The following is a 23118-nucleotide window of genomic DNA, read 5'->3' as shown; positions in this document are numbered from 1 at the left end:
TTAATTCCTAGATAATCTTTGGCCACAGTCAATATATGAAAAACTGCTGATGCAGATCTAGTCTGGGAAGACCCACTATGACCCCAGAAGATTTTATACTTAGAGTGAAAGTTTTGGCCGTGGATCCAAACTCCTCTGTTATATAGAGGAAGTGAGGTGAAGATTGGATTTCAAATCAGCCTTCACGTCTTGGGAGTTTTTGTATTTATAGGCAGAACTCCTCTCCAGAAATCTACATCAAAATGACTCCCAACAGTCTGTGCTGAAGTTTCTGTAGTATGAGCAAGGAATTTGTTCTTGCCAATGGTTAGTTCCTAAAAATCTTTTATTAGACACTATGCTTGTGAGATGATACAGGAAATAAATAATTTTTAATGACAATAAAACAAAAATGTAAGCAAATTTAAGGTTTTAGCAAAGCTATCTATTGTTTTAATTTCTTGCAGGTGATTATAATTCTGCTGATGCCAGCCAGTCATCTCTGTAGCAGTGACAAGTTACATGTGAGCAGAAGCATGAGCATTCTCAAAACACTGCTGTGATGTGTGATTGGATGCAACCAGTTCACTCCTACAGAAGCAGCTCTCTCTACCATGACAGGGCATGAATCCATGACAGGGCATGTAACCACAGTTTTTTACTAGCATACAGTCCTTCTCTATCCACTCCTGCATTACCCACCAGAGAGTGCACAAACTACCAAGGGATTTAGGCAAAATTCCTTCACGTTGACCTTAAATTAGCTGCATTTAAGCCACTGAATCTTGATTCTCCTTATTTCATCGTCCATTTTTCACCAAAATAAGTTTTGCCAGAAGTAAAATCATCAGATTGCAATAATAAGCAACTCCTACATTTGAAATATGGAAATCATATAGATGACAGCTTGACAATCAAAAAGTCCTCCTATGTCTTTAACAGACAGTGCGAATACAGAAAATACCTTCATTGATTTATTTTCCTAAAAAAACCCCTGATTATTACAATTCACATCTTTTACATTCTTGAAATCTTATGTCGTCAATACTGACACAAAATGCAGAGACTAAACTGACATCCTAAGAAAAATAAAATAGCAAACATAGCTGCAAACCATTGTCCATGGCATGAAGAGGAGAAAACATGTAAAATAAGAAAGAAAGGAAGAGGGAGAAAAAAACCAGGCATGCGGCAGCAGCCACTCACCACCACCTGCAGGCAGGCTGATGCCCAGCCAGTCTCCAAGCAACAGCTACTTTGCAAAGACCGGAGCCCCAGACTTTATCGCTCAGCGAGACGTTACATGGCATGGAAGAGCCCTTTGGTCATTTGGGGTCGGCTCTCCTGGCTCCAACCCCTCCCAAGCTCTTGCCCACGCCCAGCCTCTTGGCTGGAAGGGCCAGACTGATAAACAGAGACAGCTCTAAGCTTTGTTCAGCAGTAGCTGAAACAGTGGAGCGTCATGAACGCTCTTGTAGCCACAGATGCAAAACACGGCACCGTACGGGCTGCTAGGAGGAAAGTCAACTCCATCGCAGCCAGACCCAGTGCAGGGGGACAGACCGTAAGGCAGGGTCAGCGTGGCTGGGAAAAACCCCTCTGCCTTACATAGAGGCACAGGTGATCATGCCACCCAACGTGCTTGACGAAAGACAAAGGCACACTCATTATATACAATAAAAGAAATGAATGTTCATGTAATTTCTGAAAGTACCCACCTATGTCCAGAGAATCTAATGCATATGTTAATACATTGTGCAAGCGTACTAAAATCTGGGGAAGGGTCTCTGAGGGGCTTCCATGGGGGGTTTCGGTGGTCTGTGGTTGTCCCTAGTGGTTGTTGAAGAGGTGTCTCTTAGTGTCCTTCCCATGAACTGAGTCTTTTTTCATACGAGCTCTCATCGCTCTGTCTGGAAGTTTCTCAGCTTTCTTGTCTTTGGCTTCCACAGGTGTCTGCTGGTTTCCCTGCCCACCCCGGGATGTACCCACCACAGCTGCAAAAATTATGTCCTTGGTCGCATTCTTGTGTGAGGCCCCTTACAGCAATTAGCATCAAGCCTTGCAGGCATCAACAGCTCTGAGGGCACAAGGGACTGCTTAGTTTGCCTTTTCCTCTGCCAAGGAGAAGATGCAAAGAGCAGAAACACTGCCTGAAGCAGCTGCTGGATCAGGTGACGGCAAAATCCTCCCTCCACCCTCCGTCCCCATTTCCTGGGGGCTCTCCAGGAGTGCTGAGCCCTGACACAACGTGCCGCACCCGGCACAGGGCCCAACAAGGCTCAGAGTCTCGGACCGCTCAGCCGCACCCCAGCACTGCCCGGGCCAGAGCCCAGGGTGGCTGCGGATGGGCTGCGCCAGGAAAACTGCAGGGTCTCTCCCCACCCTCCTGTGCCCTCATGGACCCGTCTGTGACGTCACAGCCATGGCCTCATGACATGCGGGCCCACGCCTCTGAAGGCCAGGGCCTTGCTCAGCCACATGACACTTGGGCCACAACTGCCTGGCTGGAAGCAGCTCGTGCTGTCCTGGTGGCTGTGCGCCCGTGGCGGGAGCGCTTTTGCCAGGGATCGGTTTGGAGCTTTTGCCCAAGTGGCCGTGCCTTGTGCAGGCAAAACTCCTGGGGCCGAAGGCGGGACACCGTAAGATTGCCAGAGAGCTTGCTTTCTCCCCAGCATGACGCGGAGACAGGCTCCCCCAAAATCACAACGGGCACCGAGAGCCCCATCCAGGAGAAGAGCTGGCAGCGACACAGAGAATGGGTACGTATGTGCCGGGGCCTCTGCGCTGGCAGCTCCCGCCTGCCTCAGGTCGCATGGTGTGGAGACAGTGCACAAGAGGGCTCTGTCTTATTCCTCCACCAGGTTTACCCGTTCTCCGGCGGGGCAGGGCGCAGCCCAGCCAGGGCCTGTGTGCCGCAGGGACAGCTCTCAAGAAAAGAAGAGTAAGTTCAACGCTGCTTTGTTCTGCAACGTCCTCCGGGCTGCACCCAGAGAGCTCCTCTGCGCCAGAGCTGGAGGAGGTGGTGCTGGCATGCCTGCACCCGAGAAGGGACTGCAGGCTGCCCCGCTCTGGGCATGGCTCTGCCCAACAGGTTTTTGGCAGGAGCTTGACTCGGAAGGGGAGGGCGAGTGCTCACAGGCTGCTAGGGCCCAACACAGGGCAGGCAGCTTTCTTGGGAAAGATGCCCGAGATCCTCCTGTTCCCTCCTGCCTCCCCCGGGTGCGCTGGGGCCTGGTGTTAAATGAGCCAGCGACGGGTGAGGACGAGAGGCTGCCTGTCACCCCACATTTGGAGCCAGGCCCAACAGCCCTGCAGAGCCGCCAGCATCCTGCTCTGAGGAAGGCCTGGGGCCATCTCAGCTACGTGGCTGTGGCAGAACTGGCTACCGTTTCCACGTGTCCTTGGGGGATTCCTCTAGCAACCACGGGGTACAGCCATATGGTGGGAGCCCAGAGGCCGAAGCCTCGTGCCGCCCTCCTTCCCTGGACAAGCCACCAGTGCTGTGCCTGCGACAGGGATCCTGCCGGGCCCTCAGTCCCTTGCTCCCAGGGTGCACCCAGCTGCCCCCTCCCCAGGGCAAAACCCTGGCCCTGCCCTTGACACTGACCTGGGGAGGGGGTGGGTGGGACCAGCACCCACCTCCCCGCAGGGTGTGACATGCGTCCCAATGGGTGTCCTCAAGAAGGGTCGTCGGGTGTTTATCCGGTTTCTTTGCCAGGCTTGGTCTTGGTCACCTCTTCTGGCAGTCTGGCGCTGGCCCTGGTGTCCCTTCAAGGATACCTCAGCACCTGCATCTCCATCACGTGAGTACAGCACATGTCCGATGTGGACGTGGAGGGGGGTGCCGGTGGGCGGGGGGGAGGCTGGCGGTGCTCTGGACCAGGAGAGCATGGCTCCTGCTGGCAGCAGGTCAGGTGCTGCCAGGGCTGGGGTAGCTGCTTGGAAAGCAACAAGAGCAAAACCCCTCAGCAGCCCCACTTGGCTCGCATGTCAGTGGCTGAAACCTCATCTGCCAGGGAGGCCCCTTGGGCGTGGCGGAGTGCTCAGGGTCAGGGCTGAGCCTCTGTGGGAGAAGGCTTTGCCGTGGCCTTGACCAGGCTCTGGCTGGGGGGAGAGGGGGCGGGCCTGTGGGGGGGGGCGGGTGGCGGGAGAGGAGCAGTAAATGCCTGCTGCTCCACCCAGCACTGTGGAAACACCCAAAACCAAGAGGTGTTTCAACTCAAGTGCAACCAGGTCTGCCGCCTTAGTGCAAGGGAAGACAAGCGCACAGCAGAGACTGCCTGCCAAAGAGCGGCTTTCCCTTGCTAGGTCTGCTTACTTCCCTGGATCACACTAACTCCGTGTCTGGCGGTGATCTTGGAGCGCTTTTTTTTGGCAAGTTCTGCCTGCAGCGTTGAAGGGTGCAGGCAGTCAGCACACTCCTCTTGAAAGGGGCTGGCCTGTCAGCTTTCTGTCAGCAGCTGACCTCCAGAATCAGTGCTTCTCAGCTTACAAGTGAAAGTGTCCCCGTACAGGGGTCTGCCCCAGCCCCTGAGCACTGGTAACGCCAGGACTCCCTCTTTTTCAGCCAAGAGATCACCCGGAAGAGGAGTGGGCTCTTTATGATCCTGTGCCTCATCTTCGTAGCCGCTCTTGGTGAGTATTTTCCCACTGCTCACGGTAGGATGCAGGCATGGGTTGCAAGCTTCATCATGAGGGAGAAGCGCTGGAACACTCGTGAGGACCTTCCAACCTTCTGCTTCTGCAGCTTGGGGAGCTCCTGACACGCTGCTCCCGGCTGGCTGAAGGGCCGCTGCAGATGCTTGCAGCGTTAGGAAGCGCAGCAGTGGTACCCTTTTGGACAGAGGTCCCTCCTCTTGTGCAGCTTTCCTTTGTGGACAGGCTGTGCAGAAGCTGCCACGGCCCAAGGGAACCCCTCGCTTAGCCAGCAAGGCTGCGAGGGAAGGCTGTATGTCCTTCCAGTCTGGCCGGCATGATGGGGACATGTGTGTGAGAGAGGGAGACGGGCAGAGGCAGTGGGAGAGAACAGCCTGTGCAGCTGTGAAGGGGAGGTTGGAGAAGGGCTTTTTCTCTCAAGGAAATGAGTGCCAGGTTGCAAGCCCATGCCACAGACAGCCCTAGCGCCTGCACGGCTGTGCTACAGCTGCTCCCGTAGCCCCCTGCTCGGAGGCGTGCTGGAGGAAGCAGAGACGGTGGCAGCCAGGGCCAGAGCTGGGCATCGCTGGGGAAGCAGAGCCCAGCTGAAGTGAAGTTTCTTGGTGGTGCTGTGCAGGGAGAGGGATGGAGAGGTGGCTCTCTCGCAGCCTGTGGAGCCAGGTGTTGGTGCTCACTGCAGCAGGGAGAGAACCTCCCGGCGAGCCTCTTGCCACCCTGGTGTGGGAGGAGACAGTGTGACTACGGGGATCATCAGAAACACTGGTAAAATAACTCTCTCTCGGTGATGTGAATTACAGCTGGCGCCTACTGCGGAACCTCGCTGACCCTGCGGATGCTGCGGGAAAAGGAGATGCCACAGGTCAGTGACTGCTGTTGTGGGACAGGGAAGTTCCACAGAGGAGCCGTGCTGACAGCGGTTGGGTAACCTGCCGAATCGTCCGTGGCCATGACCCAAAGAAGCAGCAGCGGCCTCTGCTGTGCCTTCCTAGAGCCACCAGCTCTGGAAAGCCCTGGCAGCTCTGGGACTCAAGGGAAAGCCTTTCCCTTTCAGGTGCCGCTGGAGCAGACTGTGGGTGAGCTGACGTCTGCGGGGTAAGAGCCCTCTCCTGGTCCGTGGCCCGTTTGGTGGGGTAGTGGGAGCCAGCCTCGTGCTGTTGGCACTTGCGTGCGTAGCGCCCAGGGCTTGTGCCTTTCCCTCTCTCTGCCTTTTGCTAAAGCTGCAGGTGAAGGGAAGCACTCGCAAAGCAGGGAAAGAAAAGGGGGCTTGAGCACCTGTGTGTCTGCTCGTCTCCGAGCTTAGAGGCTCTGGGAGGGGCTGAGGAACTCCCTGACAGGAGATGTTTTCCCGGTGTCTGCAGGAACTCACTTGCTCTGCTGGGCCAGGAGGTGCAACAGCTGAGGAAGGAGGTGATGAGCGTGGCTACAGAGATGAACCGTGTGAAGAAGGTGATGCTGCACTTTGGGAAAGAGGGCTGGGATAACCAGGGCCCCGCACAGGGTGCTTTCCTGGGGCTGCTGGTGGGGTTTTCCTGCTCACTCCACCCACCAGTCCCTCCAGGTGTTGCTGGTTGAGCTTCTCCACTATACAGCCCCTTCCTCTGGCCACGCTTAACTGGGCCACGTCTGGCAGTGGAGGACTGCCAAAATCCTTCTCCCGGTGTGCTGGGGCCTCTCTGGGCCTGGCCCCAGAGAGCAGTGAGACCCAAGTGCCCTCCCAGGAGCATCTGGCCCTGGCAGGGCTGAGCCCGTCTCTGGCCTGAGCCTGTCTCCAGGCTGAGCTGGACAGCGTGGAGGCTCTGGGGCCCAGACCCACGCCCACAGTGTTGCTGTGGACACGAATGCTCTTGCCAAGCCCTCGCTCTTCTCAGCAGAAGGGTTTGAGTCTGGCAGCTGTTTGGACAAGGCTTGTCTTGCGCTTTCTGACACGGGCTTGTCACTTTGCTCTGTGCCAGGACTCCATGGTCACACTGAACAGCCTGCTGATGTGGTCGTCTCCCGTGTTCCTTTCTGTCTTTCCTAGGAACTTCTGGACGCGAGAATGGCGACATCTGTGATGCCTTTGGAAGAGAACATCCTGATGTCTGCCTGGGCTCTGAAAAGTGCAGGTGTGGCTGAGGGCAGGCAGGCCTCGTTGCGCTGGGCTCCTGCTTAGTGCTCCCAAAAGGAGACCGTGCTGCAGACTCTGCTCTTCAAGGCAGGGGGAGACGAGACAAAATCACAGGGCCCAACAGCGCGCCTGTGGCAGAGCGGGTCCCTTGGGCTCACCCCAGTCCTGCCCTCGGGCCCCTCACAGGTGCCCCTGGCATGCCCCTGGCAGCATTTCTGTGCTTTCCCTCTCCACTGAGCTTTCTGGGGACCAAAAAGCGGATGGTCGGGTCATCCTTTGCTCTCCATGCAGAGGGGCCTCAGCTTGGGCCCCCTGCCCTTCCCACGGGGGCTTGCAGGCTCCCAGCGCCCGCAGACCGTCTCTTTGTGCGGCTGCGAGAGAGATGCTGTCACTGGGCACGGGGATCTCCTCCTTGCCTGCGTCGCCTCCAAGGGCACGGGGTTGCGCGCAGGACTGGCAGGCAGTCTTTAGCAATTCCCTACAGCTACCGGCCCTCTGAGCCTGAATATTCTGACAGTCAGTTGCTCTCTTCTCCCTTCAGGGTTCACCATCAACCTGCAGAGATTGCCCAGGAGCTACGCGTGGCCCTTCAGAGTGTTGCGGTTCTTTGTGGGTCTGAACCCTCTGGATACTTTTGTGCAGGTATGGTAGGAGAAATCATCAGTGGTGGCTTTGTTCCCCGTGGTAAGGCTGAGAGCAAGCGCTGGGGCATCTGCCCTCAGGCCAGTGATATTGCTGAAGCCCATGGCACCGGTCAGGTGCCAGACACCTGAGGTCTCACACGGGGCTTGGTTTGCCAAAAACCAGCAGCTTCCCCCAGGAGCTGAGCTGCTGCATCCTGCCCATCAGCCCTGGTCACTGCTGGGTGAAGGAGCTTCTTTGATCTGGGTTTGGGGATCGAGTGCACCCTCAGTAAGTTTGCAGATGACGCCAAGTTGGGCGGCAGTGTTGATTGGCTGGAGGGTAGAATGGCTCTACAGAGAGATCTGGACAGGCTGGATCGATGGGCCCAGGCCATCTGTAGGAGGTTCAACGTGGCTAAGCGCTGCTTCCTGGATTTGGGCCCAACAGCATCCTGGCTCGTACCAGAAATAGTGTGGCCAGCAGGACTGGGGAAGTGATTGTCCCCTTGTACTCGGCACTGGCAAGGCCGCACCTTGAATACTGTGTTCAGTTTGGGGCCCCTCGCTATGAGAAAGACACTGAGGTGCTGGAGCGCATCCAGAGAAGAGCAACGAGGCTGGTGAAGGGTCTAGAGAACAGGTCCTGTGAGGAGCAGCTGAGGGATTGTTTGGTTGTTCAGTCTGGAGAAAAGGAGGCTCAGGGGAGACCTTATCGCTCTCCACAGCTACCTGGAAGGAGGTTGTAGCGTGGCGGGTGTTGGCCTCTTCTCCCAAGTGCCAAGTGATAGGAGGAGAGGAAACGGCCTCAAGTTGTGCCCGGGGAGGTTTAGATGGGATTTGAGGATCAATTTCTTCCCTGGAAGGGTTGTCAAGCATTGGAACAGGCTGCCCAGGGAAGTGGTTGTGTCACCATCCCTGGAGATATTTAAAAGCCCTGTAGGTGTGGCACTTAGGGACGTGGTTTAGTGGTGCACTTGGCAGTGTTAGGTTAACGGTTGGACCTCATGATCTTAAGGGTGTTTCCAACATCAGTGATTCTATGATTCTGTCATTTTCCTTTGCGACCCCAGTTGCCTCCCCCAGCTCTGATGGTTCCCTTTTAGATGGGGTGAGGCGGGTGTAGGGGAAGATGCAGAGCTGCTGGTCAAAGAGAGAGCCTTCTTCATAGGCCTGACTCAGGTGCAGGGTATCAGGTGTTTCACGATGGGTATTTTCCTCTCCTGGGGAATTCAGCGAGTCCTCTTTCCCCGGCCGGGAAGATGTCCGGGCGCTTCTGTCCATTTCCCAACATGCCACTGCTTCTGGCTGCACTGGTAGCAGCGCCAGCCGTGTCGCACCCTCACCAACCATTGCTATTGCCCTCTGCTTTCAGCCGGACATTTCCCCGGGGTACTGCTGGCCTGTCCAAGCGTCTCGGAGCCAAGTGGTCATTAGGTTGCCCGCACAAGTCCTACCGGCCGCGATCACTGTGCAGCACCCCTTGAAGACCTCTGTACTCATGGACATCAGCAGCGCCCCCCGAGATTTCACGGTCTTCGTAAGTCTCTGTCAGGCACTTGGGGCTGGGACCTGGTGCTGGGGAAAAGCCATAAGGGGGACTTGCTGCTCTCTGCGCATCTGCTGAGATTCTTGTGCTGGTCTCTCCCAAGCACTGCTGTGCCCAGAGGGGACATCTCAGAGGATGTGCAGGGCAGTGTCATCCCGTCTTGAGGCTTGCTCAGTGCATTCTGGCCCAACAGCTCGGCTCCACCGCATCCTGCGCTGGACTGTGCCGGAGCTGTGGGAGAGGGGGCGGGTCGTGGGCACGGATCCGGCATGCGTGTTTTCTGTGGGTGGCTGAGTCGAGCCTGACCTGCTCCCCTGTGCTTTATCTCCAAGGGAGTGGGTGAGGAAGAAGAGGACACTCTGCTCGGGACATTCAGCTATGACATAGAGAGCAAGCCGACCCAGACCTTCCCTCTGCAGGTACAGGAAGCGTGTGTGGGCAAGAGGCCAGGGCAGAAAGGCAGGCTTGCCAGCAAGTCAGTGGCAGAAGGAGTGTGGACGGTCTCTCCCGGGGCAGGGGCCCAACCCTGGCTGAGAGAGACATGGCAGGGTTTGGAGGGCCGAGCAGCACCCAGCAAGGGCAGCAAAAGTAGAGCGAGACCCAGGTCGGTTGGCCGGTCAGTCCCACAGAGTGGAATCTCCAGAGCTCCCCGCCTACGCCTGTTGCTGCTTCTGGCAGAGCCAGCCATGGCCTCGCCACCCCACGTGCACCGCGCAGTGCCCTGAAACGCAAGTGCTGGGGGGCGACAGCCAACAGGCAGCACCACAGGGATGCCCCACACCCAGCTGCAGGGTGGCCAGCATCCCCGGGGCCTGGGCTCTGCAGGGCAGGCAGCTGGAGGAGCTGCTGGGTGCTGCCACAGCCCATGTGCAGGAGCGCTCCCCGGCCACTCTGCCAGCACAGAGGCCGCAGCGAAGGGAAGGGGTGGCGGGACAGGGAGCGAGCCCCAGCCGGGCAGGCGGTGGCAGGGGGGACACCCAGCACTTTGCCCCAGCAGCAGGACCTTCCCCAGGCCCCATCTCCCCCCAGACCCAGCAAGCCTCAGGTTTCCACAGTGGCCCGGCCCACTCTCTGAGGCCGGGCGTTTGCTCTGCAGAGGCGCAGGGGTCCTGGGTGGGAGAAGGGAAGGAGGAAGAAGCTGTTCCCTCTGCCCGGGCGGGAGCTGCGCCTGCCAGAGCAGGGCCCAGGCTGACAGAGGAAGACACGCGGGGCCTCCTGCCGCTCCTTACGCGTCGCGAGTGACGTGTCTTTTTGCTGTGTTTTCTTTGCAGAACAAGCTTTGCAGAGCCTTTCAGTTTATCAGACTTCTCATACAGAGCAACTGGGGGAAGTCAGGCTCCACCTGCATTTATCGAGTGCAGGTTCATGGGAGGATAGTGGAATGAATGCCGTCGGCCAGGCATGAGGAGACCTTCCAACATGCCGCCCCGAGGAATTCCTCGCACAACCCAGTAGAAATGCCTCTGGTTGGTTCAGAGGCGCAACAAGTTGCTTGGATTGGTTGTGTCTGGCGTGGTGGGCCGGCTTTGTCCGTTGCCGGGGCAGCTGGATCCGGCTGTGACCAGCTCAGGCCAGTGTCTGCCAGGCCTGCCGTCCTGCACCCTGGTGTGGCAGCCCCACACCAGAGGGCCCTCCCACGAGGAGCAGCCAGAGCCTCGGAGGGACTTGTAAGAATACATATTTGGAAGAATACAGATGTTTCGGGGGATTGTCTTCCCATTTCTGAATTGAGGGAGTTCACTAACTGTGAGATTTGCAGAAATCCAGAAGGACTGGCCTTGACTTGACTTTAGAATGGGGACTTTATCAAGCTCAGGTGGCTGGAACCAGCAGTGTCCCCTGGCACAACAACCCTACTGCCCCCCATGCCCCTGGTGTCTCCCCGGGCACAGCCCTCTGTCCTGCCAGGGATGTTATTGTTCTAAGTTCATAGATGCGTATGCAATATTTCATAAATACTGACCGTACATAATAAGGGTGCAGATGACTGGGTTGTTGGAAAAGACGAGGATGTGCTTAAACAGACAAAATGATGTAGAAATTCCATCATGTATTAAAATTTAAAATAATAAAGGATGTACTCTAGACAATCTTGACTCTAGACAACAAAGTTGTCAATCTGAGGAAGTAAATACACTCCTAGATAATTTAGTCCCCTACAAAAAGGACTGCAGGTCTTGGTCTTTTTTAAGCAGAAGAAAAGGTCCTAACAGAGTTTTTGTATGTTTTTATAATTAAGGTAGCAAACCTTTAGTGACAGAAATGGAAATAGTAATTTTTTTTACTTCCATGCTTTTAAAAGTAGGTTATGTAATACCCCTTTGCTGCTATTTCACTGAGGACTGCTCTGCCAAATTTATTTTCCAGTAAACTGAATTTGTAGCCCTTAGGGTTTTTTTAATTACTAGTTAATACTTTGCAAAAGCAAGCATTTACTGCACAAATGGTTTCAGTGAATTACTCAGAAAATAAAACAGTTACTTTGATTGGGGCAGGTCAACATGATGCCAAGAAATGGTCTGCTGAGATCGGAAGTTCACATGGCTGAGTTAGATTTTAACATCTTAATGCAGACTGTAATAGTGATTGTGAATGAAATTGTAGCATATGAGCTCTAAATTAACTGTGCTTTAATAATTTAAAACTGAATAAGGTATTTGTCTTCATGGCTGATTCTGTAGTCAAAAAACTATATAATTAGCTTTATCCATCCATGTGGAGCTATGGTATTAAACCTGTACTATTCCATTTCTGACCAGCACATGGGCACTTTTGGCTGCTTCTGCCTTTCTGCCCTCTGAGGTGTTCCTCACAGTATGAGGCCTGCACCTGGCCAGCCACATGGTCTTGGGACAAGAGCCAAGAATCCAATCTTGCCTGTATTTGAGGTTTTTGCTTTAAAAAAAGTAGTAAAAAAGAAAGAATGTATATGTATAAAGGAGAGGACTAGAAAGTTATAGCTGTGATGGAAAGCATAATGGAGAAAAACTATTTTCTTTTAACATGGGTGGTGTCAAGCTAGCTGGGGAGGAAGCTATCTTGTGCAGGGACAAGCTGACCCCATCTGGACTCCTTTGTGGCATGTTGACTTGTTAAAATCAGTCTGTTTTGAATGAATTAAAGGAGAAGAGAAACTGGTAGCTAGAGTAGATGAAATGTTGAGAGGAACTGGTTATTTTGATTTGAGAAAGCTGAAGAAAGGTTATATGAAGTAATTTAACACAGGGTAGTTATCGGAGGCCAAAAGCACACTATTCTGCAGGAACGTTCCCTCGCACTGTTCCATTTGCCAGCGTATACATAGGCTGAGTTTAGATTTGCCACTTGCCTTGGTGCCTGAGATAAAAGAACCCATGGCATAAGGTATAGCAAATATTTATTTCATTCCTCTATTGCATTATAAAATAAAATAAAAAACTTCCATTAGGGAAGCAATTTGTGGCATTTTAAAGGTGTTAGAAAGAGAGTAAATTGTGCATTTATTTACCTCTAGTCTTCCACTCCTGTAACGAATACATATACAGCTGGATGACCTTTTAAGGGCAGATCTTTCTTGCATGGACTCAAAGATCAGATAATTCTTCTAGAATAATGATCTATTAGGTCTACTTGGAAATACAGCTGTGCTTTGTAAACTTATTTCCTCTTTTCATTCTAGGTTAGAGTGGTCTGTGCTTCAACCACCGGCAGAGAAATAAACAGCTATCTGTGCTACAGTTTCATATTACTTCTTCCAGTTACTACTTTTAATGAACTGTTTGTTTCTGAATTAAGCAATAAAGATAGATGATTAGGGGAGACTGTGCCCTGAATCATGCAGTGTTACTACTATGCTTTGCTCAGGGCAATAATCAAGAAACTGACTGAGTGGGGAAGAAGAATTTGTTGTTATTAAAAAAAATCCAAACAAAAACCAACCAAAACCCAAACAAAAACACAAAACCAAAACCACCACCACCACCACCAAAACCTGATGGAGTAAGTCAAGCGTTCTGTGAGGAAGAGTGATCTGTTAACACAGACTAGAATAAAACACCTGTATCAGCTCTATCTGTGTAAGAAATCTGGAAGAGACAACCATCTTCCATTTTTCCCCTCTGTAATGTTTGTGACACCCAGGATGGCATCTCCAGCTCTTCAATGAGAGCAAAACATGCAAAAAACTATTTTGCAAGAGAAAAGAAAGAACTTGTGTGTCTGGGAGATATAATGAATGTGAAGAAGTTTTACCTGTTTAAATCATTAGAAGGATTAAGCTCATATAATGGTTACAGTTTCGAAGCAAATACTTGTGTATAATTTATGGAAATAGCTGCAGCAGTATTTAATATTTTTCTTGAACTAAATAAATTTGTTACCGATTTCATTATGACTGTAATATATTATATGGTTACCTTCTACAGCTGTATTTTTGAAAAACTGATACATCTCCATGGCCATTTTGTATCTATCTAACCCAATAATGCACTTCAGGCCAGTTTTTCCACCCTAAGTGAAAAGATTTGGTCCCATCTTATGCATTTTATATCTCGCTCTGATTGTTCTTACACTTTTTATTTAATACTGTCATAGGTGATAGGGGATTCATTTTTTCCTCACACTGGCAGTCCATCTGATCCAAGGTTGCTTAAACAACATCAGCACATCCAAGGAGTTTGCACATGTGAATAATTGTGCTCAGCTTTATTTATTACTTCTTAAAGTCTCCCAAATACCTAGTGCTGAACACAAAGGAAGCCCTAAAATAGAGTTATAAATCTGCTCAGAGTGACTACCAGACTGGGAATGAAGCCAACCACAGAGCAATGGGTGCAACAACAGAACAAAAATACAGAGTCAGGTCTCAGACTAAAAAAACAGTTTATCTGACCTCTTTACCAAGACATAATCACCTGCAGTGAATTGCCTTTGCAATGACGTATGTTTGCACAGGAGGCTGGGAAGAGAGCAAAAGGATGGTTTAAGACCAGCCTTCCTCAAAATAAAATCAAAGACTGGAGTCAGATTTCCCAATGTACTGTGATAGTTGTAACCTCCTCTATTATATGGCCAGGGAAAGGAAATGAAAAAGAAACTTTGAGTATTTTTTGTGTTCTCTATTCATTCTCTTCCCATTTAATGTCAGACCTGTGCTCTACTGGCACTGGATTGATTATTGCTCGGTTACTCATATGGGGGAAAAAAGAGTATTTCATCCAAGTATCTTACCTGTTCCCATGGGAGTATTTGTACTTGCATGCCACTTAAGAGTCTCTAAGTGAGATCAACGCCTCATTTAAGCAGCAGTGTGTATGCATTAAAATACACATAGCAATATTAATGTCTGTACACATTTTTTAATATATATGTATATACACACACTATTTTAATGATATGACATCTGTCCTTTGAGTCTAAATGGTCAAGAGAAATAAAGTCAAGGAGATAGAAAATATTTTCCCTGAATGATAATAGGCAGAGAAAGCTTAACTGAATTTTGGAAGTATAAATCATGCTGAGGAGACAAGACGGCAGTAGTATTCAACAAGTTCCTGACCCATCATTGAGAGTGTTATTTTATTTCAACATGTTCTTTCACTGCTAAAATATTAAAAAACTAAGGATATTTCTGTAACTTTTTCTTTTAAACTCTCATTATACTTCCTGTGGAATTTTTAAGGGAGAGGGAATAGGTAATCTAAGATATAGATATAACATTCTAATATCCAGCTGAAATAAAAAGAAAGAGGCAAGAAAAAAAAAAGACAATGAAGTCATAAAGCAGAAAATGAAAGTGGTAAGTGCCAAAAGCATACACAAGGGGAAAAACCTTAAAAACCAAAAAATGATGAAAGAAAACTTCTCCTACAGAATAATTGAATTTCAAGATTTTGAAGAAAGAGGAGCCTACGAATGACCTTCAAAGCGTCCCAGCCTGTCTGTCAGAATTTATACACAGGAAAGGAGGAACATAAGAACTTATCTTTATCATGAATGCTTTGGGCTTGATACAAATTGGCCTCATACTGTTGTGCACCACCACCATCTCCAGTCTTCAGTGTAATCACCTTCCTTTACAGCAAAGAAAAGTGATCAAGAACAGCCTGCAACTTTTGGACAAGATGGGCAAAAAGTTTCCTCGACAGTGTCTAAGAGAGAAAATGGCCTTCAGATTTCCTGAGCAGGTTCTAAAGCCCAGACAGAAAGAGATTGTCAAAGTGGCCATCGAAGAGATCTTCCAACACATCTTCTATATCTTTAGCAAAAATCTGACTTTAGCTGCTTGGGATGGGACAGCTTTAGAACAATTCCAAAATGGACTTTATCAGCAAATTGAGCAATTGGAGGCATGTGTAATCAAGAAGCAGACCCACTACTTTCAGAGTAAAGAAGTCAACAGGCTGAAACTGAAAAAGTACTTCCAAAAAATAGACTGTTTTCTTAAAGACAAGCAACATAACCTGTGCTCCTGGGAGATCAGCCGTGCAGAAATGAGGAGATGTCTTCAATTGATCGATAAAGTCATAAGGAAACTTAACAACTAAGGTACAAAGATTTTGAGCTGATATAACTTAGCTTTAAAAATATTTATATTTATTATTCTATATAGAAGAACTTGTGGCAGTACTTCTAGTTAATTTTGATTGTGTTTAAATAATTACATTGCTGAAATTTATTTTTGCAAATATAATGAATTATTCAATGTACATAAATTTTTCCCCTGGTGTCTAAAGGGTGTCTACATGAGCTATAAATTAATCTATGTGATTTTTCAGTGAGGGTTACTCCATAGAAAGGGATTGTCATCTTACGACAAATAGTGTCATCCTATGGTGTTTTCTGCTGAAAAAATGGGCTGCTACTTTCCATCTCTATTTCACCTACATATAGATAATCATATATTTGGGAATCCCTCACCTTACAGGAATTGCTATATTTGTACTGATTGAGACTGCATCAAAATTAAAGTAGTACATTGTTTATTTAAGTGGTCCTGTCTTAGGTTGAAACCATTCATTATTCTTTCAAAGTTTGTATGCTCTTTTCCAAGAATGTTTGGGGGTTTTTTTACATTTGAATCATTCTAACATTTGCTTTGTTCAAAGAGGTAAAGTAAATGTAGAAGGATTTGTCTACACAGGATATTGTTTAGAGTAGCTATGGCTTCTGCAGTAATTCTCAGTTGGCCTGTTACTCTTACTTGAAATACCCTTGTCTCCTCTAACTACCTGGGGGAAAGGCTTTTATTTCTTCCTGCTGTGTTTCCAATTCACTTTAAATTCTTTCACAAGCTTATTTGAAATAACTTCTCTACATAAAAGTATCCTAAAGCCACACCTGCCTGTTGCACATCCTACTTGCTCATGGACATATTCATCCTGGCTACTGCAACCTCAAACATTACCATTCAGTGCTGTGTTTTATTGCTGCATGAAGTTTTCTGACTCTTTCCCTTTGCTCACAAATTGACCCACAGAACTGTATAGCCCTTGGTATTCCAATGAATTTCCCCTCCAAACCACATAGCCTCGAGTAATAATTGAATATAATCAAATTCTTTAAAACCACTTGCAACAAACTGGACAGAAATCCACTAATTTCTGTGAGGTCAGGCCCAGATTTTACCCTTGGGAAATTGTCCCTGGGTAACTCCATTTCAAATGGTTATATCTGCCCTAGTCACTGTATGTTTGTAAGGGGGAAAACAGTTATATCCAGGCTGTGTTACCTGATGAATATTAGTAAAAATATGGTAAAACCCCCAAAAACTTCCAAAAAAAGCTATTTCCCATGGCCAAGGCTGATGTACATTTGGCACAGGCCTCTGGGTTGGGTGTAAAGAAGCAGAGGAGAGAGAGCATGGCTGTGGCTCCCAAGAGAGGGTGATGATAGTCCCACAGGGCTGAAATTGCTAGAGGTTGCTTTAAGCATCAGGTGAGGAAAGGCTTCCCCTGATCTCCAGCCATTCAGAAGAGTATCATTCAAGGGGTGATAATGAAAAGGTACATCTAAATGAAAAAAATTACTGGTAAGAACAACAGCAATGGTATACCAGATCTCAGGTACCATATCTATGACACAGGTCTCTTTGCAGGGTGTACATACTCTCCTGTCTACCACTCATGGACGCAAGCTAAAGAAGTGACGAGAGACATGGGTATCAGGTCTGAAGCTGAAATACCAGAGATGAAACCAGCTAGGAACTTCCCCGTGATCCAGAGCAACAGAAAAAGAGCAAAGAAACAATCAGAGCCATTTTCTGCCTGGTGACACCCCGCCACAAATGTTACAGCAAAATGTGTATTTCTTGGGCTTTTTAACTAGCAGCACTTGAAATGGCCCCACTGCGAGACTGTTTCAAATCTTACTTATTTCTGCTGCTTGTTTAGTTTTTGCACTTCTTCAAGCCTGTACAATAAAAGGACATTCAGCCTACTTACCTTTCTGGTTCTGATATCCTAGGTGGTTTCTGTAATGCAGTAAACTGTTATTGAAATGGCCTCATCTTTACTGAAACTTGGAAATAGCATGAAATATTTTCAGCTGCTCTCACAAAGGATCCCAGTTTTTATCACCTCACTTGCCTGCAGTGGGAATATGTTAATTCATGGTCCACTAATTGTTCAGAAACTCTCATACCATAAAGTTTTCCTTTTCGTTCAAAACTGTCCTTTAAAATCTCATTGCCAAATAAAAATATGTTTTGACATATGTCAGTCAACAGGGTACTTTGCACTGCAGGAAAAAAACAGAATGGGCACTAGAGGGCAAAGTGAGATTATAGACAAGTGTAAGAATTGTAGGTGAATGTACATGTATTTTGGCAAGACAGTGTTTCAGCTCTTTATGAACATGTTGCTTATCAATAAACTGCTGTTGGGTTCACAGGAGGGAATTGAAAGAAAAAAGAACAACTATTGAAAGAAAGATCTCAGAGATGATGGACAGGAACTCATAAACGAGCATTTGATTTCAATTACTTTTTGACCAGCTGTGAGAGAATAGAAATTATATGTACTGTGACAATGTGTAGAAGACCCATTTAAAGATGGAGAGCCTGGAACAGATGTAGTTGCTCAACAAATAAAAAGGAAAAAGAAAATAGCACACCGATATATGTTTGTTTTATTCTTACTATTTAAAGAAAGTTAAAGTGTCTTTAAGGTAAAGGAAGAAAGCTGAAGAGTCAGAAGATCCTCTCTCTTCTCCCTGCTATTGTAACATTTTGGTGCAATCTGTATTTCATCACCATCTATTACCAGGTCAGCTGCATATTATACCCCTGGCTAACTGAAACCCTCTGGTATTTCTTCCAGTTATTATTTTTCTAGAAGTTAAAAAAATGTAGCAAAATGTAGTTTTTAAAATACATTATTTTCAAATGGAAATGAATAAAATAGTGAACGTGAAGTCTCAAATCCCAGCTGAAAATTTAACATAGGTGAAACAAAATCCTTCCAAGATGGAATTGACTGTAGGCCAAATGTTTCATAAATTTTCTCGTAAGACTCATACAGCAGTGCTGTGCAGCACTGGTCCAAGTCACAGTTGTGGTTGTTCTCACAGCTAGTCTCATAGCACTTTGTTTGCATGTGCTGTGCTGCACTTTTTGGGAAACTGCACTAAAAGTGATACGGTTTCATCTATGCAGAGTCTGTTTTCTGGAGTGGATTTATGGGATTGGGGTTGAATGTCTTGTATCCCACATGAAACCTCAGAATAGCTACAGCAGAACTGCAGAATGCTTACTCCAGGCTTTACTCTGGAAAAAATTATTCACAAGTCACAGTCAACTACAGCTGTCCAGAGCAATTCTTCCATGGGTTTGGGCTGTTCCGTCAGCTCTGGCTTTACTTTCTTTTTAGACTGGGGTGGGGCAAACCCAAAACAGAGGAAAAAAACAAAGCAGAGCAAGACAAAAGCTTGTGGAAATAACTCCCCAAATAATCATCCAGGATGAGCCCTTATTGCTAGGATGGACAGCTGTGAACTCCTTCAGAGCAGCCACAGGGAAGCTGCAGTGGTGGCTGTGGTGGAGCAGGCAGACCGACACCAGGGTTGAAGGGTGTGGGCTGGAGAAGGGATCAAGAACTGCTCACAGGTAGACAGTGCCCATGGACTGCTACATCCCGCTAGCCCTCACCCCTTCCAACTCAGCCTGCCCCTTGTCAGGGGCAGCCCTAAACTGTTTACCCCCTCCCTGGTGTGGAGGAACACTGGGTCCTTCCAGGGAGCGACCAGAGGGGAGACCAAGAAGTGAGGGTGACAATGACACAGAATAAATCTTAAAAGAAAGTATCAGCCCTCAGTTTTGACTAGTAGAATGAATTTACTTTGCTTTAGAAATTTAATGCAAAGCAAAAAAAGGTGAATAATGCAGGTTCAACAATGGAACTTTCTTTGATACTTTCCAATAAGATGACTGTGCTTTTAAATATCAAAAAATATTCCTACTAATCCTCATATAGTCAAGGATGGGGCATTTAGATCAGTGCTTCCCACAGTGCTACTGACATCAAGAAATCCTGGTATGGTGCAAGGGCTTTTTCAGTGCTGAGGGTTCCTAGAGGAGCAAACTCTGGCAGGGGAAGTGAGGACAATCTTTCTTCTCAGCCTGCAGACATGCCAGTGCCACAGCCTATTCTGCAACCCGGAGGGCAGCTGCAGTGCTGTCGTGGGGCCTCCCCACTGCAGAAACGCACTGCCAAGCCCACCTTGCTTCCAAATGCAATTTAGGCCCTTCATTAGTTGTGTCCTGGAGGAATCCCTGTTCTCTCTGTACAACATCAAAACTGAAATCCCCAGCTCACATGAACTGGCAACCATCTGTTTTAATTTCAGGGGGGCTAAGGGTGAAGCAATGGTAAGTGATGGGTAGATGAGCACACAGACATTCATGTACTACCTCAGATCTCTCCACAAGAGGCTGCAAGGTTGATCAGTTTTCTAAGACCAATCTTCCTGAGCCCAAGGGTTTGCAATTAGGATCCTAAAACCACATTACCTTCAGCAACAAAGAATTCAATCTTCAAAGCAAATAATATAATCTGCTTTTGAAAGTATGAAAGTAAACACATTAACACTCCCCTCTACAAAATAACTGTTAAAACATGGTAATGCATTTGCAAAGTCAAAATCCACATTAAGGAGATTAAATACTGAGATTTCAAATAGCATACTGCCCCCTGCACACCAGTTACCACCATGCCTACTCACTGTAACTGTTACTGTTGGCTGTATTCCTCAAGTTTTTTATCTTGGTAGGCCAGAACCTACACAACTTCCTCTGGACTTAGCTTCAGTACTGTGTGTTACAGTTTATTTTTCCAGAAAGGAAATATCTTGACAGACATATTTATATAAAACAGAAGGCTTTTCTTAAAAAAAAAAAAAAAAAAAAAAGGGTCTGTTTGTTTGACTTCAAATATTTTTAAAAACATTGGTCTCTCTTTAAGCAATTGATACACTTTCTCTCAAGTCTCTTTGGGTTTGAGGTGGACTCATTTCTGGTCTCCACTTATTGGGAAAAGCTCACATTGGCTGTAATAGATCTTGTGATTAGAATTTTTTAATAGTTAAAAATAAGCTCCTGTTGCTTGTAGAAGAACTCATGCTGTTGTCCTTGGGACAAGAGTTAAAATCCTGTCACAGCTACTCAAATGTATTTAAAAAGGATTTGTGCTGAATGTGATTACTGGTGACTAAAAGTATTTCAAGTTACTAAACCTTTCTTTTTCTTTTTCTTTTTCTTTTTTTCTTTTTCTTTTTCTTTTTCTTTTTCTTTTTCTTTTTCTTTTTCTTTTTCTTTTTCTTTTTCTTTTTCTTTTTCGAGAAAAATAGGGCACATCTCCCTCTCTTTCCCAGTTCCTCATAGCAGGGTAACTTAAACGTGGAAAATGTCAGAAGCTATTATCACAACTTCTGTTATGAGTGACTTGGTAATGGCTAACACTAAAGAAAAAAAAAAAAGGGAAATCTCCCAGCCCATCAAGCAGTAATTCCTCCTTATTATTGTAGTGGCATATTTGATGGGCCCGTGGGTCTCATCCAGCAATGAAACTGAGTGCAGTGAACTGTGAGGCACAGAGCTTGTAGAAGACTCATTTCAGAACTGCGTATGTCTTTGATATTTAGTTAATCCTTTCCCTGCCTCCCTAGCAAAACCAGTGAATTTTCCACTCTGCTGAAAAGAGGCTGGTTGGGAATGAGAAGGAAGGACAGGAAGTTCTACCAAAGGATAAAGGGTTTTTTTTTTAAAAAAAATGTAAAATGAGTGATGCTATTTACAAAGCTCCCTGTAAGAAAATTAAATTGTAAAAAATTGTTACCCTAAAGAAATAGACTATATTGTCCCTGAATATGCAGATTCCGATTCTTTAAAAACAGTAAAACCAGGTTATAATAATCAGCCTAAAAAGAAGCCATCATTTGCATCACAAAAATAAGTTGCTTCCCTGTAGAAATAGTTTTATGAAAAACAGGATTAAGGTGTATTACAGAAACGCATGGTTTGCATTTTTATCCTATGCTGAGAACATAGTCAGTAGTCTTCTGTTGATTACCTCCACTCAAGTGTTGGGGCAATATCTTGTAATCTGGGAGATGAATGCTTGGAAATAATGAATTCCCGAAAACCAACATATTCCTACAGAGTTGTAGGGCTGGTTGCAAGTAGAAAGGTCAGTCTAGAGGCCAGATGACCTACTCCCTCAAAGACTCCCAGGAACTGACAAGTAAGGAGGGTAAGCCTGTCACATCTCATCCAAGCGACATTTTGGGAGGTATGGACAGGAGCTGCCAGGAGGCTCTTGTCTGGCTTCCCTTGTCCTTCCTCTTGCTCTGCTTCAGCTGCAGGGCAGTGGCAAGGAAAGGCGACCAGTCTGCTTTTTCTGAAATAACCCTGCCTGCAGTGGAGCTGAACTGTCCTGAAAGATGGTAAATGCAAAAGATCACTCTCAGATGACCAAAGCCAAACAGACTGGCTGAGATTTTTTTTTTTCTCCAAAAGCATTTCCAAATTTCATCATTTTTTCACCTGATTAAACTGTAAAGCTAAAAATCCTGCCAGCTCTGTATCTGTTTGGTGGACCCCTGTGGCACAATGCTTGCTCACCTGGGACGCCTTTCTTCATCCTAAAGCAGCCAAGACTTTGGTGCGCCTTACTCTGTTGGATGACACCAGCAAGTCAGCTCCGGTGAGGCAGGACCTGTTTTCAAAGCCAGGGTCTCTGCTGAATTTACAAAATTGACAGTGTGTGAGAGGCATGAAGCTGGCATGGCTGCTGCTTCCCTTTTACCCAGTTTGAGAGCACAGACAAAAGCACTGACACTTCCCCCTGTTACTTGCCTGCAACGTGGAGATGACTTTGGTTCCTCTGCTGCCTCTGCACAGCCTTCCTTTCCTCACTGGCAGCCTTGATCAGACGACCTAAACAGCAACCAGCACTGGGCAAATACTCTGCCTGCTAGTGAGAACTATGAGTGTCCAGTACTGCACCACATCAGCTCCACGGCACCCAGACAGCCCAGGATTTACTCTAACTGAAATGAATAGCACTGGAGTGTGTGCTTCCAATTAAGCACATGTTTAAGGGCTGTGATTTAGCAATGCTTAAACTAGTGTAATCTGCTGGCCAGAACATAGGCTTCAATTCAGGTAGCCAAAATATCTAATCATGAAGGAAAGAAGACATAAAATTAACAGCTAGGAACATTGAAAATTAATTTTAAGGCACATGGTTTCTCTTCTTAAAACACATCTGCATATTGCTTTTACAGCAAGGATTTGGAAACAAAAGCTATACATAAAAGGAGCAGATGTTTTATCCTGGTGATGTTTCCTGTTTGAAGGGAATGAGATTCCTTCCATATCACTGGATAAATTTCAGGACTGCTGTTAACTTTGTGCATAAAGCACCCCCTTCCAGTGGTTCCTGACACAAACACTGTACCCACACACAACCCGTTTTTCCCACCTCAGGACACAGGGAAACAAAATGTCATTACAATCTGTTTAGATTTTGAGAAATCCAGGAGATTCAGGCTGAATGTGTGCTGCACAGTCATGAAACTTGTTCTAAGAGATGCCAGCAGTTATATACAAGTAAATTTTTGATGCTGGTTAAGTAGTTTCTAGACAAGTCTGTCTGCAAGAGAAGTAGCTGGAGTGAAGTTTATTTTCCAAAAATAAAAGATAGTTTTTTTCCATGACTTATCCTAATTTTCCC

General features: G+C 47.3%; 1 protein-coding gene across 1 annotated transcript; it reads left to right on the top strand.

Moving 5' to 3' along the window:
* Window positions 1-14803: 14803 nt before the first annotated feature.
* On the top strand, window positions 14804-17028 carry LOC141938325 (interferon alpha-1-like). Its single transcript, XM_074856988.1, is given in 3 exon segments — window positions 14804-14845; window positions 14848-15431; window positions 16986-17028. Coding segments are annotated over 3 exon segments (669 nt in total).
* Window positions 17029-23118: the final 6090 nt, after the last annotated feature.

Source organism: Strix uralensis, chromosome Z (assembly GCF_047716275.1).
Source record: "Strix uralensis isolate ZFMK-TIS-50842 chromosome Z, bStrUra1, whole genome shotgun sequence".
Taxonomy (NCBI): Eukaryota; Metazoa; Chordata; class Aves; order Strigiformes; family Strigidae; genus Strix; species Strix uralensis.
The sequence above is the reverse complement of the archived record's forward strand: the minus strand, read 5'-3'. Positions and strand labels throughout refer to the sequence as shown.